The sequence below is a fragment of the Panulirus ornatus genome, chromosome 67, assembly GCF_036320965.1.
Source record: "Panulirus ornatus isolate Po-2019 chromosome 67, ASM3632096v1, whole genome shotgun sequence".
Taxonomy (NCBI): domain Eukaryota; kingdom Metazoa; phylum Arthropoda; class Malacostraca; order Decapoda; family Palinuridae; genus Panulirus; species Panulirus ornatus.
Window position 1 is genome coordinate 20,912,052 of NC_092290.1, and position 14,943 is coordinate 20,926,994.

A 14,943-nucleotide genomic window follows, 5' to 3' on the forward strand; every position below is an offset into this window, starting at 1 on the left:
AATCCATTTGTTTTTCTAAGTATTTCTCACATACATTCTTCAAAGCAAACACCTGATCCACACATCCTCTACCACTTCTGAAACCACACTGCTTTTCCCCAGTTTGATGCTCTGTACATGCCTTTACCCTCTCAATCAATACCCTCTCATATATTTTCTTAAAAATACTCAACAAACTTATACCTGTATAATTTGAACATTCACCTTTATCCCCTTGTACAGTGGCACTATGCATGCATTCTGCCAATCCTCACGCACTTCACCATGAAATATACATACACTGAATATCCTTACCAACCAATCAACTACACAGTCACCTCCCTTTTTAATAAATTCCACTGCAATAACATCCAAACCAGCCGTTTGCCGGGTTCCTTCTTTTGCTAAGCTTTCACTACCTCTTCTCAGTTTACAAAACCATTCTCCCTGACCCTCTCACTTGGCACACCACTTCGACCAAAAACCCTATATCTGCCACTCTATCATCAAACACATTCAACAAACCTTCAAAATACTCACTCCATCTTCTCACTTCACCACTTCTTGTTATTACCACCCCATTAGCCCCCTTCACCGATGTTCCCATTTGTTCTCTTTTCTTACGCACTTTATTTACCTACTTCCAAAATACCTTTTTATTCTCCCTAAAATTTAATGATACTCTCTCACCCCAACTCTCATTTGCCCTCTTTTTCACCTCTTGCACCTTTCTCTTGACCTCCTGCCGCTTTCTTTTATACATCTCCCAGTCATTTGCACTACTCCCCTGCAAAAATCGTCCAAACGTTTCTCTCCTCTCTTTCACTAACAATCGTACTTCTTCATCCTACCGCTCATTACCCTTTTTTATCTGCTCACCTCCAACTTTTCTCATGCCACAAGCATCTTTTGCGCAAGCCATCACGTGATTGCTTCCCTAAAGAAATCTCATTCATCCCCCACTCCCCTTACGTCATTTGCTCTCACCTTTTGCCATTCTGCACTCAGTCTCCTGGTACTTCCTCACACAAGTATGCTTTCCAAGCTCACTTACTCTCACCACTCTCTTCACCCCAACATTCTCTCTTCTTTTCTGAAAACCTCTACAAATCTTTACCTTCGCCTCCACAAAATAATGATCAGACATCCCTCCAGCTGCCCCTATCAGCACATTAACATCCAAAAGTCTCTCTTTCACACGCCTATCAATTAACACGTAATCCAATAACGCTCTCTGGCTATATCTCCTACTTACATACGTTTACTTATGTATATCTCTCTTTTTAAAGCAGGTATTCCCAATCACCAGTCCTTTTCCAGCACAAAATTCCACAAGCTCTTAACTATTTCCCTTTACAAAACTGAACACCCCATGTACACCAATTATACCCTCAACTGCCACATTACTCAGTTTTGCATTTAAATCACCCATCACTATAACCCGGTCTCGTGCATCAAAACTACTAACACACTCCCTCAGCTGCTCCCAAAACACTTGTCTCTCACGATCTTTCCTTTCATGACCAGGTGCATGGGTACCAATAATCACCCATCTCTCTCCATCCACTTTCAGTTTTACCCATATCAAGCTAGAGTTTGCTTTCTTACACTCTATCACATACTGCCACAACTCCTGCTTTAGGAGTAGTGCTGCCCTTCCTTTGCTCTTATCCTCTCACCAACCCCTGACTTTACTCGCAAGACACTCTTCCCCTTTACTCTTGAGCTTCGTTTCACTCAGAGCCAAAACATCCAGGTTCCTTTCCTCAAACATACTATCTGTCTCTCCTTTTTTATCATCTTGGTTACATCCACACACATTTACACACTTCAGTCTGAGCCTTCGAGGAGGATGAGCACTCCCCGCGTGACTCCTTCTTCTGTTTCCCCTTTTAGAAAGTTAAAATACAAGGAGGGGAGGGTTTTTAGCCCCTCACTCCCGCCCCCTTTAGTCGCCTTCTACGACACGTGAGGAATACTTGGGAAATATGGTTCCTCCCCAATTCCTAAGGATAAACACTTGAGAAATAGTTTGAATATTTTTCGGTTGGTGGATGTAGTTCGGCGTTGACGGCTTCTATGACACTGGCATATGGATGATAGGCCTGAATTTAAGACATTCCTCCATCCCGTGCACTTAATATTTCCTGATTGTGTAACATGTGATGTTTTGAATTTCAGGGAAGAAAGAGCCAAATGTAAAATGAAGAATGATACGATCAAGAGCAAGAACTTGACCATAACAACTGTTCGTAAGGCCACAAGAATTTCGTTAGTGAGAAGGCTATGGCTACTGACCCGATGGTCCGTGTTATTTGCGTGTCTCCTGTGCTTCTTGTCGGAATGTTGTCGCTTCCTCTCTCCTCACCTTCTCAGGTAATGGTCAACATTTCGTGGAATAAGATCTCTCCAGTTATGTTCTCCTTCACCACTTCTCCGTCTTTCTCCTCAGAGATTCTCGAGAGTTTTCCGCTCAGCACTTCACTTCGTCCTGCACGTTTCCTCAACCCTTTTCATCGTTCTCCTGCACAGTTTAAATGTTCCTTCACTTGCAGCGCTCATCATCCTCAGTCACAATCGTCATGTCTCTTCTTTATTGTTTTCCTCTTCTCAGTATTCTACATCTTTGTCCCCCTCAGTGAAATGTTTGATTTCTTCATATTCTCGTCCCACACTCTTCTGTTTCCATTCTGCTTTTACACTCTTTCTTCCCTCATGGTCTTTGTCATCATCACTGGAGAAGAATGATTCACAAGCCTGCAGATTTTTTCTCTTGCATGCCATTAGATTATATTTAAGGGAGTCTGAGTGTATTTCTTAATATAGATGTGTAACCCCACACAAATATAAGCAGAACTTCATCGTTTTCTATAACGCTGTTGTTCCATAAAGTCAGATTGTGGAAGACAATATATAGGAAGAGATCAAGTTGTTATCAAACCTTCATCCGTAATCATGGTACCATTTCATGGATGTGATCATGACTTAGAAAGTTACTGATTACAGCGTAGATTTGAAGTTGCAGGAGCCCCTTCAGACATGATCCATGGAACGGGGACGAAAACAGAGAGACGACAAAGTGGAAACAAAATTAGTTTTGAAATCAGAAAATTATTGTCAGGAAAATCTAAGACCTTACAATTGAGTCGGATATCAGCTTCAAATAGTGATTAGTAGACTGATGGCTTGTTAGTCAACCAGGTTATATAGACCAATCAATCTCTCTTTTTCATTAGACATAATTCATCTCATAAGCTTTATTGTGGTAACGTTGCAGTCTCCTGATCCGCTTCATGACTGACAACACAGAGCCAGTCTGGCATGGCTACCTCTACGCTGTGTCCTTGTTTTTGACTTGCGAGCTTACGACTTTGATCAGGAACTACTACTTCAATTGCGTCATAATCCTCTCTGTCAAGGTCCGATCGACGTTAATGTCTGCTGTGTACGACAAGGTAAGACATTGTGAAAAAAAGAATATATTTAGTTTACGTCTGTGTCCTCAAATTTAGTAATCTTGGTGACTTTTCTGTCGACAAGGATTCATAGTTGTCGAAATAAGAGGTGATATTTTACATGCCACTGTCATACATACATATGTATCTACCATATACCTTCTATATTCCAGGCGTTACATCTCTCTGGCGCCGCTCGTAGGGACTCCACTGTGGGCCAGATTGTTAACCTGATGGCTGTGGACGCACAGTCAGTTGGGGACACTATGTTCCACCTTTGTAATCTAATGTTCGCGCCGGTTGTCATCATAGTCGCTCTCACATTTCTGTGGGTAAGATTAGGTGAGCTCGATCGCTTATAACTTCATTAGATCATTTAGGATTAGAAGTAGAAAGTCTCAAAAGAATACCGTGTAGTGATACTGCACTCCTTCTCTCGTGCGTATTTCCCTGGTTGTCATGGGTATGAGTTGTCATTCACTGTAGATTCATACGAACCTCAGCAGACCCACGGATTTCCTCGTGCCCTTCCTTAGGTCCGTCTGTGTTGGCTGGCCTGGCAGTGCTGCTCATGATCGTTCCCATCAACAGCGCTATTCTTAAGAAGACGAAAGAGGTTCAGTTCAAGACGATGACCTTCAAAGACAAAAGAGTCAAGATGATTAACGAGATCATTGGTGGAATCAAGGTAGGAAATGACATATGCTGCTTCAGTCGTCCATCACAGACGTGCGCACTCACAGTTTTACACGCGCTCTGCATTGTAGTTATGACTAGGCAGGAAGATCCCATTAGTACCATGAGTGGCTCTTAATGTGTTCGTTTCCATAAGCATCATCTGCCTTCAACAGCCATGTAAACTATCTGTCTTTTTTTCTAACTTGTATTCTAATGTTTACGACACTTTTTCATTATGAGAATCAAGTGTGATGTTTCGCTAACATACAGCACAAGGATCCATCTAGAGAATTGCTCTCCTCTAAACTGAGATGGTCTCCCACTTATTGTTACTCTTCTTCCCTCACCCTGGTCTTCGTTCTTCTCCCCCCAACTCCGCCCAACACCACTCATCACACACTCCCACACTGTTGTTGATCTCACACTAACTCAAACTACCTATCACACTCTCACACACTGTTGTTAATCATCTCACACTAACTCAAACTACCTATCACATACTCACACTTACAAGACAAGTAAGACAAGTCTGCCTTACAGCAACATACAAACCTGTGCCTGGGGACGCTGTAAGAAAACCACACACACACACACACACACACACACACACACACACACACACACACACACACACACACACCAGTCTAAGCCAGATACCCATTTGTCCACCTCGAGGAGAGGATGAACACATGGGTTGAGTGCGGGTCAACTGCTTCGCCCAGAGGACTTGAACCCATGCTCGGGCCCCAAGGCTGTGCTAATTCATGGTCAGTAACGCTAGCCTAATCCGGACGAAGGCTCCGTGTGTGTGTGTGTGTGTGTGTGTGTGTGTGTGTGTAAAAAGACAATGGAAATGACCATGATGCAATCAGTGTAATCAATGTTTTTGTCTCCTTCCCTCAGGTTCTCAAGTTCTATGCTTGGGAAGCAGCGTTTAGTGCCAAGATTGATGCTGTGAGGAAAGAGGAAATGAAATTATATAAGACGTGTGGTGTACTACAGGCGTTTAGTTCTTTCATTTTCCACGTTGCTCCTTACATGGTACGTTTTCTATAGTATCACACGAATTCCTTTTTTTGTGTGTGTGTCATTAGATATTCTTTAATAATTGTTTTATATTTACCCGGTCCATCTTTCATCTTTTTTCTTTTTGAGGCATGTTTGGATAATCAGATTGAACTTATCATTTCCACGTGCTAAGTTAGTTATGATTTGTTATCATCTTTAACTAATCTGAGAGAGTCTTGCTCCTGTTATTTTGATAGCCAGTATCATTAGCATCACATGATTACGTCATTATAACTGAAGATATGCCTGATCACTGACGTAGACTGCGAGATCTTTTCATTCACACAGTTCCAGTAATATTATGTACGTCTCCTGTTATTCATATATGTATATCTTTGTACCAAACAATAATTCAATTTCTTATTCTGTCAGTTTTCATGTCTATAGGTTCAATAGGACTTGGAAATATTGATATGTTTACACACATGGCTCCCTGTGTCGTCTCTCATCCTACTACACAAACTACCCCAACTGTGTTTTCAGATATACACAAATTCATGTGTTAAAGTCATCTAAAAAAAATAAAAATCTTGTTTGTTATTTCGTTATTCCTTACCTTCCTTTCCGACAGTGTTATCATTCCAGTTTTTCACCAAAAACCCTTTTCTTTTCGCCATCTGAGGTGTTTATCTTCCTATAGTGACTCTAGTTACGATATCTTCTGTTCCAGGTAGCTCGTCTTGCTACAGTGACTCCAGTTACGATATCTTCTGTTCCAGGTAGCTCGTCTTGCTATAGTGACTCCAGTTACGATATCTTCTGTTCCAGGTAGCTCCTCTTGCTATAGTGACTCCAGTTACGATATCTTCTGTTCCAGGTAGCTCCTCTTGCTACAGTGACTCCAGTTACGGTATCTTCTGTTCCAGGTAGCTCGTCTTGCTATAGTGACTCCAGTTACGATATCTTCTGTTCCAGGTAGCTCGTCTTGCTACAGTGACTCCAGTTACGATATCTTCTGTTCCAGGTAGCTCGTCTTGCTACAGTGACTCCAGTTACGATATCATCTGTTCCAGGTAGCTCGTCTTGCTACAGTGACTCCAGTTACGGTATCTTCTGTTCCAGGTAGCTCGTCTTGCTATAGTGACTCCAGTTACGGTATCTTCTGTTCCAGGTAGCTCTGGCCACCTTCACCACCTTCCTGCTTGTGTCAGCGGAGAATGTGCTGGACGCTGAGACCGCCTTTGTGTCCATCGCTCTCTTCAATATAATGCGGATGCCCATGATACAGATGCCCAACGTTATTTCCCAACTCATCCAGGTATAGAGGAATGTCACTCACGGAAATGCAACGTCTCTTCAGTTCCATTTGTGATAATCTGAAATGATATTGTGCATTCTCTCTCTCTCTCTCTCTCTCTCTCTCTCTCTCTCTCTCTCTCTCTCTCTCTCTCTCTCTCTCTCTCTCTCTCTCTCTCTCTCTCTCTCTCTCTCTCTCTCTCTCTCTCTCTCTCTCTATCTATCTATCTATCTCTCTCGCTAAGAACTATTCGAAGTTTATGATCTAGTTTTCATGAGCTACCCAAGTCACCTAGCACAGGTCAAGCATCTATAATGTTCGATTTAATTTGATTAGAAAATTGAGAAAAAAAAATAGAATAATGGTTGTTACCAGATTAATGTAAGTCTCCAAGCTTGTAAAAAGAGGACTTTGCCTGTCATGGTAATAAGGCTACTGAAATAACTTTGACATACAGAGAAAATAAGCAAATAAAGATGACGGATAGAATCTACGTGTGAAAAGTGGAGGGAACAGTGGGTAAGTGGAAGACAGAGAAAGATATGGACAGCTGGAATGAACAAGACTTTGAGTTACTGGTGCCTGATTATTCTGGAAGGCGAGAGGCGTGCATGAGAAAGAGTGATTTGAAGCGAGGCGCTATATGGGGAGGGGAGGAGACGTATTGTCATTGAGATGAAGCTGGACATAGGAACAGTCACGGGAAACCATGGACTGGTCTGTGAGTCTGGCTGTGGATGGTGGGTTCTGGTTTGGTGTTCAGTGAACATATATCGGTGAGAGAGTGGCTATTGACAAATATGGCAGGTGTTTGTGTAAGCCTGGCGTTACCTAGCGGAAGTGGGAAACGACGGTAATATCAAGAAAGGGAGAGTATATGAATATCAATTCAGTTTCATAAATATGTCGGTTGGTATATGTTCACGTTTTATTTCCCAAGGCAAGTGTGGCAGTGAAGAGAATGGAGAAATACATTTCCTCCTCCGAACTAGATCCTATGGCAGTGAACAGTGAGCCTTCCGAGCGTGAGTAATATGTATATATTTTAACCAACAGTGAGATATCTTTAGCCTCTCTTTTGTACTACAGTAAGATATCATAACATTAACCTAACCTTAGAAGTAACAGTAAGATATCAGAGCTCTAACTTAACCTTAGAAGTTAGAGTTCAATATCGTAGCTCTAACGTAACCTAATTAGTAAAGGTTAGATATAATAGCTCTAACTTGTCCTTAGAAGTAACAGGAAGATATCATAACTTTAACCTACCTTAGAAGTAACAGTAAGATATCACAGCTCTAACTTAACCTTAGAAGTTAGAGTTCAATATCGTAGCTCTAACGTAACCTAATTAGTAAAGGTTAGATATAATAGCTCTAACTTGTCCTTAGAAGTAACAGGAAGATATCATAACTTTAACCTACCTTAGAAGTAACAGTAAGATATCATAGCTCTAACTTAACCTAGGATATAAGTGATGGATCAAAATACCTCACTATCAGGATAATTTTTGTACCATTCTTTTCTGTAGTCGTCTGTCAACTAGCACCAGGACCGAGAGAGAGAGAGAGAGAGAGAGAGAGAGAGAGAGAGAGAGAGAGAGAGAGAGAGAGAACTAATGTCAGGAGAGATATAACTTATTCTGATGTTTGGCTGAAGAGCAGAGTGTAGACAATTATGATGAAACATGTAGAAAAAAGGGGAATTATGGGTTTAGTTGCATGAAAAGTTGGAATTTATAAGGTAATGGAAGAATTTGAAAAGTAACAGATAACTAAGATGGGTTGTACAGAGGTGATATGAGTACACGAAGAAAATAAAGGTAGAAATGAGAACTAAGAGAGTACTTGTATGCCAGGTCAAAGGTGGGAGAAGTGACGAGAGTGAGGAATGAGGAAACGAGTGAACATGATCGTGTCAGAATCGTAAGGTTGAATGAGGATACAATACGTTTACTAACACTACTTCATGAGAATCTGAACCTACTCTCCAGTGGGTATAAGATAGGCATTTGTGGTGAGTTCTTATTATGGCATCTATTACCCCTGACGCCGTTTACTCAGCCTTAGAGACTCTCACTTCGCTACAACCGCTTCAAGAATCATGCCCGTATTTCTGTGAATACCTTGTGACAAAACTGAGAAGATTCACCGTATAATTTCTTGCAGATGGCGCAGTGGTGGTGCGTGGGGGCCAGTTCAGCTGGGAAGGAGAGGAGGGACAGACCAGCTGGCAGCTACAAGATATAGACTTTAAAATTCTCAAGGGTCAGTTGGTGGCGCTGGTAGGGACAGTTGGTTCGGGCAAGAGTTCTCTGCTGGCCGCGTTACTGGGGGAGATGAGGAAGGATGCTGGCAAGGTTATAGTCAATGTGAGTGACTCTTTGCAAGCTGATTATATAATTATTGATAACCTCAAGTTGGTAGAACAACTTCAAATTCATGTCCTTGCTTGACAGGCTTGGTTTGATTCCATTCGGAAGAAGTTATTAACAATTTGTCACGTTCCTTTGTTTCTCAGGGCAACTTAGCGTATGTGCCTCAACAGGCGTGGCTACAGAACGCCACTCTGAGGGATAACATTATCTGGGGTCAGCCTTTTGAGCATCATCGCTACTGGAAAGTTGTGAGAGCGTGTGCACTCCAAGCGGATCTGGACATGCTCCCTGCAGGAGACTTGACAGAGATTGGGGAAAAGGTAAGCTCATGTACCCCTCAGTTAGGACTGGTACTTGTTTAAAGGAAGAAGAAATTTGAATCTTACTACTTTAATAACTACATCAGCTTTTCCATATACTCTCTGTCACCTTCTGTACCCTCACACCTTACTCTCTGTTCTCACACTCTGTTATGACACCATTCTCACTTCATATTCCCACACTGTATGATAATACTCCCATTGTGTCCTCAGGGTCCATCTCTGTACATGAAGAAATCCATCATCCAGGACTCCCTCATATTGTCACGACATCCGCCTCACTGTCAGCACACCTCACTCACACACACTCCCTCACTTTAATACGACACTTCTGGCACATATCGTCCTATTCTCCAGTCTGTCAGTCATACCTCCTTTCACGCTTACTCCTTCACTCTATATATGTCACTGACGCATTCACAAACTCCTTTTCTTTCTATATCATCTTCTTTTACACCTGTACTCTATCTTGTTCTGTAATAACGCACCTTTTTTTTTCAATAAGGTAGTTAGGTAATAAATGGTAGTAAAAGGTAAGGTATGGTTGGAAACGAAGGAGGCAAATGGTGTTGGTTATCGCACGTGTGTGGTCGATTTCCTATATCTTTTTCCTCATTCATCTTGCTGTTGTTCATTGTCACGTACAACCATTATAGTACGTACAACCATTATAGTACATACAACCATTATAGTACATACAACCATTATAGTACATACAACTATTATAGTACATACAACCATTATAGTACATACAACCATTATAGTACGTGCAACCATTATAGTACATACAACCATTATAGTATATACAACCATTATAGTACATACAACTATTATAGCACATACAACCATTATAGTACGTGCAATCATTATAGTACATACAACCATTATAGTACATACAACCATTATAGTACATACAACCATAGGAGTTAAAAGGAGAGTTCTTGTTGAATGACTTTCTAATTGCATTAAGATTTTTGAGTGATACCTTGATGTCGCAGGCCTTCAGAAGATGAGTAATCTTAACAAAATGTTCAAAGTAAGGCAGGCCCAGAGGAAGGTTCATACGGTCACATAATGTTGGGCTCTCGTAAATCAAGATTTACCCATGAAAGCTTCGGATGCTCCAAGTGAGAACTTTATTTCATAGATAATGCTTAAATCATAGAAAAATCTTCCGTTTCCTGTACCAGCAAATTACTAAAACTGTCGACTGTATTGTGTATTAGAGGATCTCTGTGGAACTTTGACAGAGACGAGATATAACATTTAGCAGCGCACGTTTCTCTTAGCGAAGCACATCTCCCCACAGGGTATCAACATTAGCGGTGGCCAGAAGCAGCGTGTGGCCCTGGCCCGGGCGGCGTACAGCAGGGCGGGGATAGTCTTGCTGGACGACCCGCTCAGCGCTGTGGACGCTCATGTGGGGAAACACATCTTCGAGAACGTTATAGGTCCCTGTGGTATACTACAGGGTAAGGTAAGCAAACTCACTCACGCTAAAAAGCAAGGAGCACTTCAAGATGATGATATGAGGCAGGCGCTTCAAGATTTACCAAGTGATATGTCTTATTCTCACTTTCCCACAGACTCGTATCTTGGTAACTCATGCTGTAACGTTCCTGCCTCAAGTGGACGAGATTATCGTCCTGAAGAATGGAAGACTCGGGGAGAAGGGGAGTTATAACAACCTTCTGGCATCAGGAGGAGACTTTGCTCAGTACATTGTGCAACACATTCATGACATGGAGGAAGAAGACGCAGAGAAAGGTAGGATTTCCGTCCAAAAAGATGATGAAAGTTTGTAAGACAAATTATTCCAAAGACCTGTACTTCGATGTTCAGGTCTTTTGCGCAAGCAGTGATGGCTTGCGCAAAAGATGCTTGTGGCATGAGAAGCGTGGTAGGTGGGCAGATTAGAAAACGTTGTGAGTGGTGGGATGAAGAAGTAATATTATTAGTGAAAGAGAAGAGGGAGGCATTTGGACGAGTTTTGCAGGGAAATAGTGGAGATGAGTGTGAGATGTATAAAAGAAAGAGGCAGGAGGTCAAGAGAAAGGTGTAAGAGATGAAAAAGAGGATAGATGAGAGTTTGGGTGAGAGAGTATCATAAAATTTTAGGGAGAATAAAAAGATGTTTTGGAAGGAGGTAAATAAAGTACGTAAGAAAAGAGAACAAATGGGAACATCGGTGAAGGGGGCTAATGGGGAGGTAATAACAAGTAGTGGTGATGTGAGAAGGAGATGGAGTGAGTATTTAGAAGGTTTGTTGAATGTATTTGATGATAGATTGGCAGATATAGGGTGTTTTGGTCGAGGTGGTGTGCAAAGTGAGAGGGTCACGGAGAATGATTTGGTAAGCAGAGAAGAGATAGTGAAAGCTTTGCGGAAGATGAAAGCCGGCAAGGCGGCGGGTTTGGATGGTATTGCAGTGGAATTTATCAAAAAAGAGGGGTGACTGTGTTGTTGACTGGTTGGCGAGAATATTCAATGTATGTATGGCTCATGATGAAGTGCCTGAAGATTGGCGGAATGCATGCATAGTGCCATTGTGCAAAGGCAGAAGGGATAAAGGTAAGTGTTCCTGGTAAATTATATGGGAGGGTATTGATTGAGAGGGTGAAGGCATGTACAGAGCATCAGACTGGGGAAGAGCAGTGTGGTTTCAGAAGTGGTAGAGTATGTGTGGATCAGGTGTTTCCTTTGAAGAATGTGAGAAATATTCAGAAAAACAAATGGATTTGTATGTAGCATTTATGGATCTGGAGAAGGCATATGATAGAGTTGATAGAGATGCTCTGTGGAAGGTATTAAGAGTATATGGTGTGGGAGGCAAGTTGCTAGAAGCAGTGAAAAGTTTTTATCGAGGATGTAAGGCATGTGTACGAGTAGGAAGAGAGGAAAGTGGTCGGTTCTCAGTGAATGTTGGTTTGCTGCAGGGGTGCGTGATGTCTTCATGTTTGTTTAATTTGTTTATGGATGGGGTTGTTAGGCAGGTGAATGCAAGAGTTTTGGAGGGAGGGTTAAGTATGCAGTCTGTTGTGGATGAGAGGGCTTGGGAAGTGAGTCAGTTGTTGTTCGCTGATGATACAACGCTTGTGGCTGATTCGAGTGAGAAACTGCAGAAACTGGTGACTGAGTTTGGTAAAGTGTATGAAAGAAGAAAGCTGATATATATATATATATATATATATATATATATATATATATATATATATATATATATATATATATATATATATATATATATATATATATATATACTCTAGCCGTAGCCAGGTACCCAGTTTATTGCACAGCACCTTGGGGAGGATGAATGGCTAGGTTTGCCGCAGAACGCTTGCCTCGACCTGGATTCGAACCCATGCGAGCTCAATCCCTGGCGACAGTTGATGCATCACAGTCAGCATCACCAACTGCTACACCACGGAGATCAAGTGATAAACTACACTGGATGTATAGCATAACTGTCCATGTTAGATCACATGTTTTGGCAGTACTCCGGCGTTTCCTTGCGCGGAGACTTGAGACCATGTTACCATCTCAGGATGAACATGGTATTCATGTAATACCATGTCCAATATTCGTACAATAATCTGTGGTACTACTGTGACCTAAGGTTAGGCTAAAAAGTAAAAATGAAAACTGTAGCTCTTTAGAAAGTGGAAACTGAAGTTATAACCTCCACTTGTATTTAGGCTTGTAATATTTTCATAATCTGTTTATAATCATAATTTTGGCGATATTAGAATGGCTTTTTCATTTACTGTAATACGCAGAATGATATATAAGTGCAGGCAGCATCACAAGGAATGAAGCAAATAAGGGAATGATCCTAGCTCCATGCATTACACATTAAGATAAAAGGACGTCATAAATTGAGGTAGGTATAAGGGTACTTCTATATGATGCATTTGTACTCTACAGTAGTTGTAGTAGTTGTGATTACAGTGGTACTCCTGTTCATACGACTCAAGATGGTAGCAAATGTCATTCAACTACAGAACTGGAGGAACTGTGTGACCATCTAGAGGACGTGGCTGGCGGAGACGTCCTCCTTCGTCAGCTGTCCTTCAGGAGAAGCTCCCACACCAGCAGTATCAGGTGAGACACTCATAAGGTGAGGATCAGGTTCTGTGATGAGACTTTGCCTCGAAGGGAGGGAAGGAGGAAGGGAGGGAGAGAGGGGATGGCTTTGCTACTTAGGAGGAGGGAAATGATGGACTCCTTTGTGATGATACGTTCTTTAGCGAAGCTGTACTTCCGACGCAGCGTAGGAAACTTGACGGTGTAACTCCAAGCAGGAGTGCGGTAACAGACACACACACACACACACACACACACACACACACACACACATATATATATATATATATATATACATATATATATATATATATATATATATATATTTTTTTTTTTTTTTTTTTTTTTTTTTTTTGCCGCTGTCTCCCGCGTTTGCGAGGTAGCGCAAGGAAACAGACGAAAGAAATGGCCCAACCCACCCCCATACACATGTATATACATACGTCCACACACGCAAATATACATACCTACACAGCTTTCCATGGTTTACCCCAGACGCTTCACATGCCTTGATTCAATCCACTGACAGCACGTCAACCCCAGTATACCACATGACTCCAATTCACTCTATTCCTTGCCCTCCTTTCACCCTCCTGCATGTTCAGGCCCCGATCACACAAAATCTTTTTCACTCCATCTTTCCACCTCCAATTTGGTCTCCCTCTTCTCCTCGTTCCCTCCACCTCCGACACATATATCCTCTTGGTCAATCTTTCCTCACTCATTCTCTCCATGTGCCCAAACCATTTCAAAAAACCCTCTTCTGCTCTCTCAACCACGCTCTTTATATATATATATATATATATATATATATATATATATATATATATATATATATATATATATATATATATATATATATGTATGTATGTATGTATGTATGTATGTATATATAATCAAGAGCTCTGGTGAATGATATATTTGTCTCCCCAGAGAGCGACATGTGAGCGGCCGACACAGGAGTGTGAGCGAGACTGATGCAGGGTACGGCAAGCGCTGCTCCTGGCGTCCAGTGGTGGAGAGCCACAATGACAGTTGGCCGCTCCTGTACCAGGGTCATCTTAACAACGTCGCATCTCGATCACATACAACCAACAGCCGTCCTAGTTCCACCAGCGCCCACCATGATGGTAGTGATCCCAAAGACTACGATAGTTCGTCCATGAATCTAAGGATGACTAATTATGGCTCTGGATCAAAGAACCCAACTAATACAGAGGCGAAGCTCAGTGCTGGTGGGAAATCGTCAGTTAGAGAAGGTCAGAAGTTGATTGATGAAGAAATTTCTCAGACAGGCAAGGTAAGTGTGTGATGCACGTAAGGTAAAACGTTATATCTACCATCTACCTATCAAAGAAACGGCTTAATGATCAAATATGTTTGACGAACGTGATATCAACACACACACACATACACACACACACACACACACACACGCCATTCTTGATGACCGGGAACTTGGGCTAAAAAAGTGTTGCTGCTGTTCTGTCATCCACAGGTGGCTCGCCTGGTGTACCTGGTGTACGGAAGAGCAATGGGAATGATCTTCGTCATCATCCCTATCGTCTTCGTGTCTTTAGGACAAGTAGGTTCCATTCATTATATGTTCAGTTTATTCAAATTCATTGAGTCAATATAGATATAGATATATTTGATGTATATTTATATATATATATATATATATATATACATATATATATATATATATATATATATATATATATATATATATATATATATATATAT

General features: G+C 41.5%; 1 protein-coding gene across 4 annotated transcripts in view; it reads left to right on the forward strand.

The window, feature by feature from the left end:
- LOC139746976 (multidrug resistance-associated protein 1-like) overlaps nt 1–14,943 on the forward strand; it is a 44,137-nt gene that overhangs the window by 16,650 nt on the left and 12,544 nt on the right. For all 4 annotated transcript variants that reach the window (XM_071658669.1, XM_071658668.1, XM_071658667.1 and 1 more), the window contains exons 8-21: nt 2,161–2,355; nt 3,257–3,434; nt 3,608–3,776; nt 3,971–4,122; nt 5,016–5,153; nt 6,292–6,438; nt 7,358–7,442; nt 8,586–8,788; nt 8,938–9,114; nt 10,424–10,591; nt 10,701–10,881; nt 13,116–13,215; nt 14,131–14,497; nt 14,696–14,782. In XM_071658669.1, the coding sequence (XP_071514770.1) occupies nt 2,161–2,355; nt 3,257–3,434; nt 3,608–3,776; nt 3,971–4,122; nt 5,016–5,153; nt 6,292–6,438; nt 7,358–7,442; nt 8,586–8,788; nt 8,938–9,114; nt 10,424–10,591; nt 10,701–10,881; nt 13,116–13,215; nt 14,131–14,497; nt 14,696–14,782 (2,347 nt within the window). The remainder of the gene's footprint in view (nt 1–2,160; nt 2,356–3,256; nt 3,435–3,607; nt 3,777–3,970; nt 4,123–5,015; nt 5,154–6,291; nt 6,439–7,357; nt 7,443–8,585; nt 8,789–8,937; nt 9,115–10,423; nt 10,592–10,700; nt 10,882–13,115; nt 13,216–14,130; nt 14,498–14,695; nt 14,783–14,943) is intronic.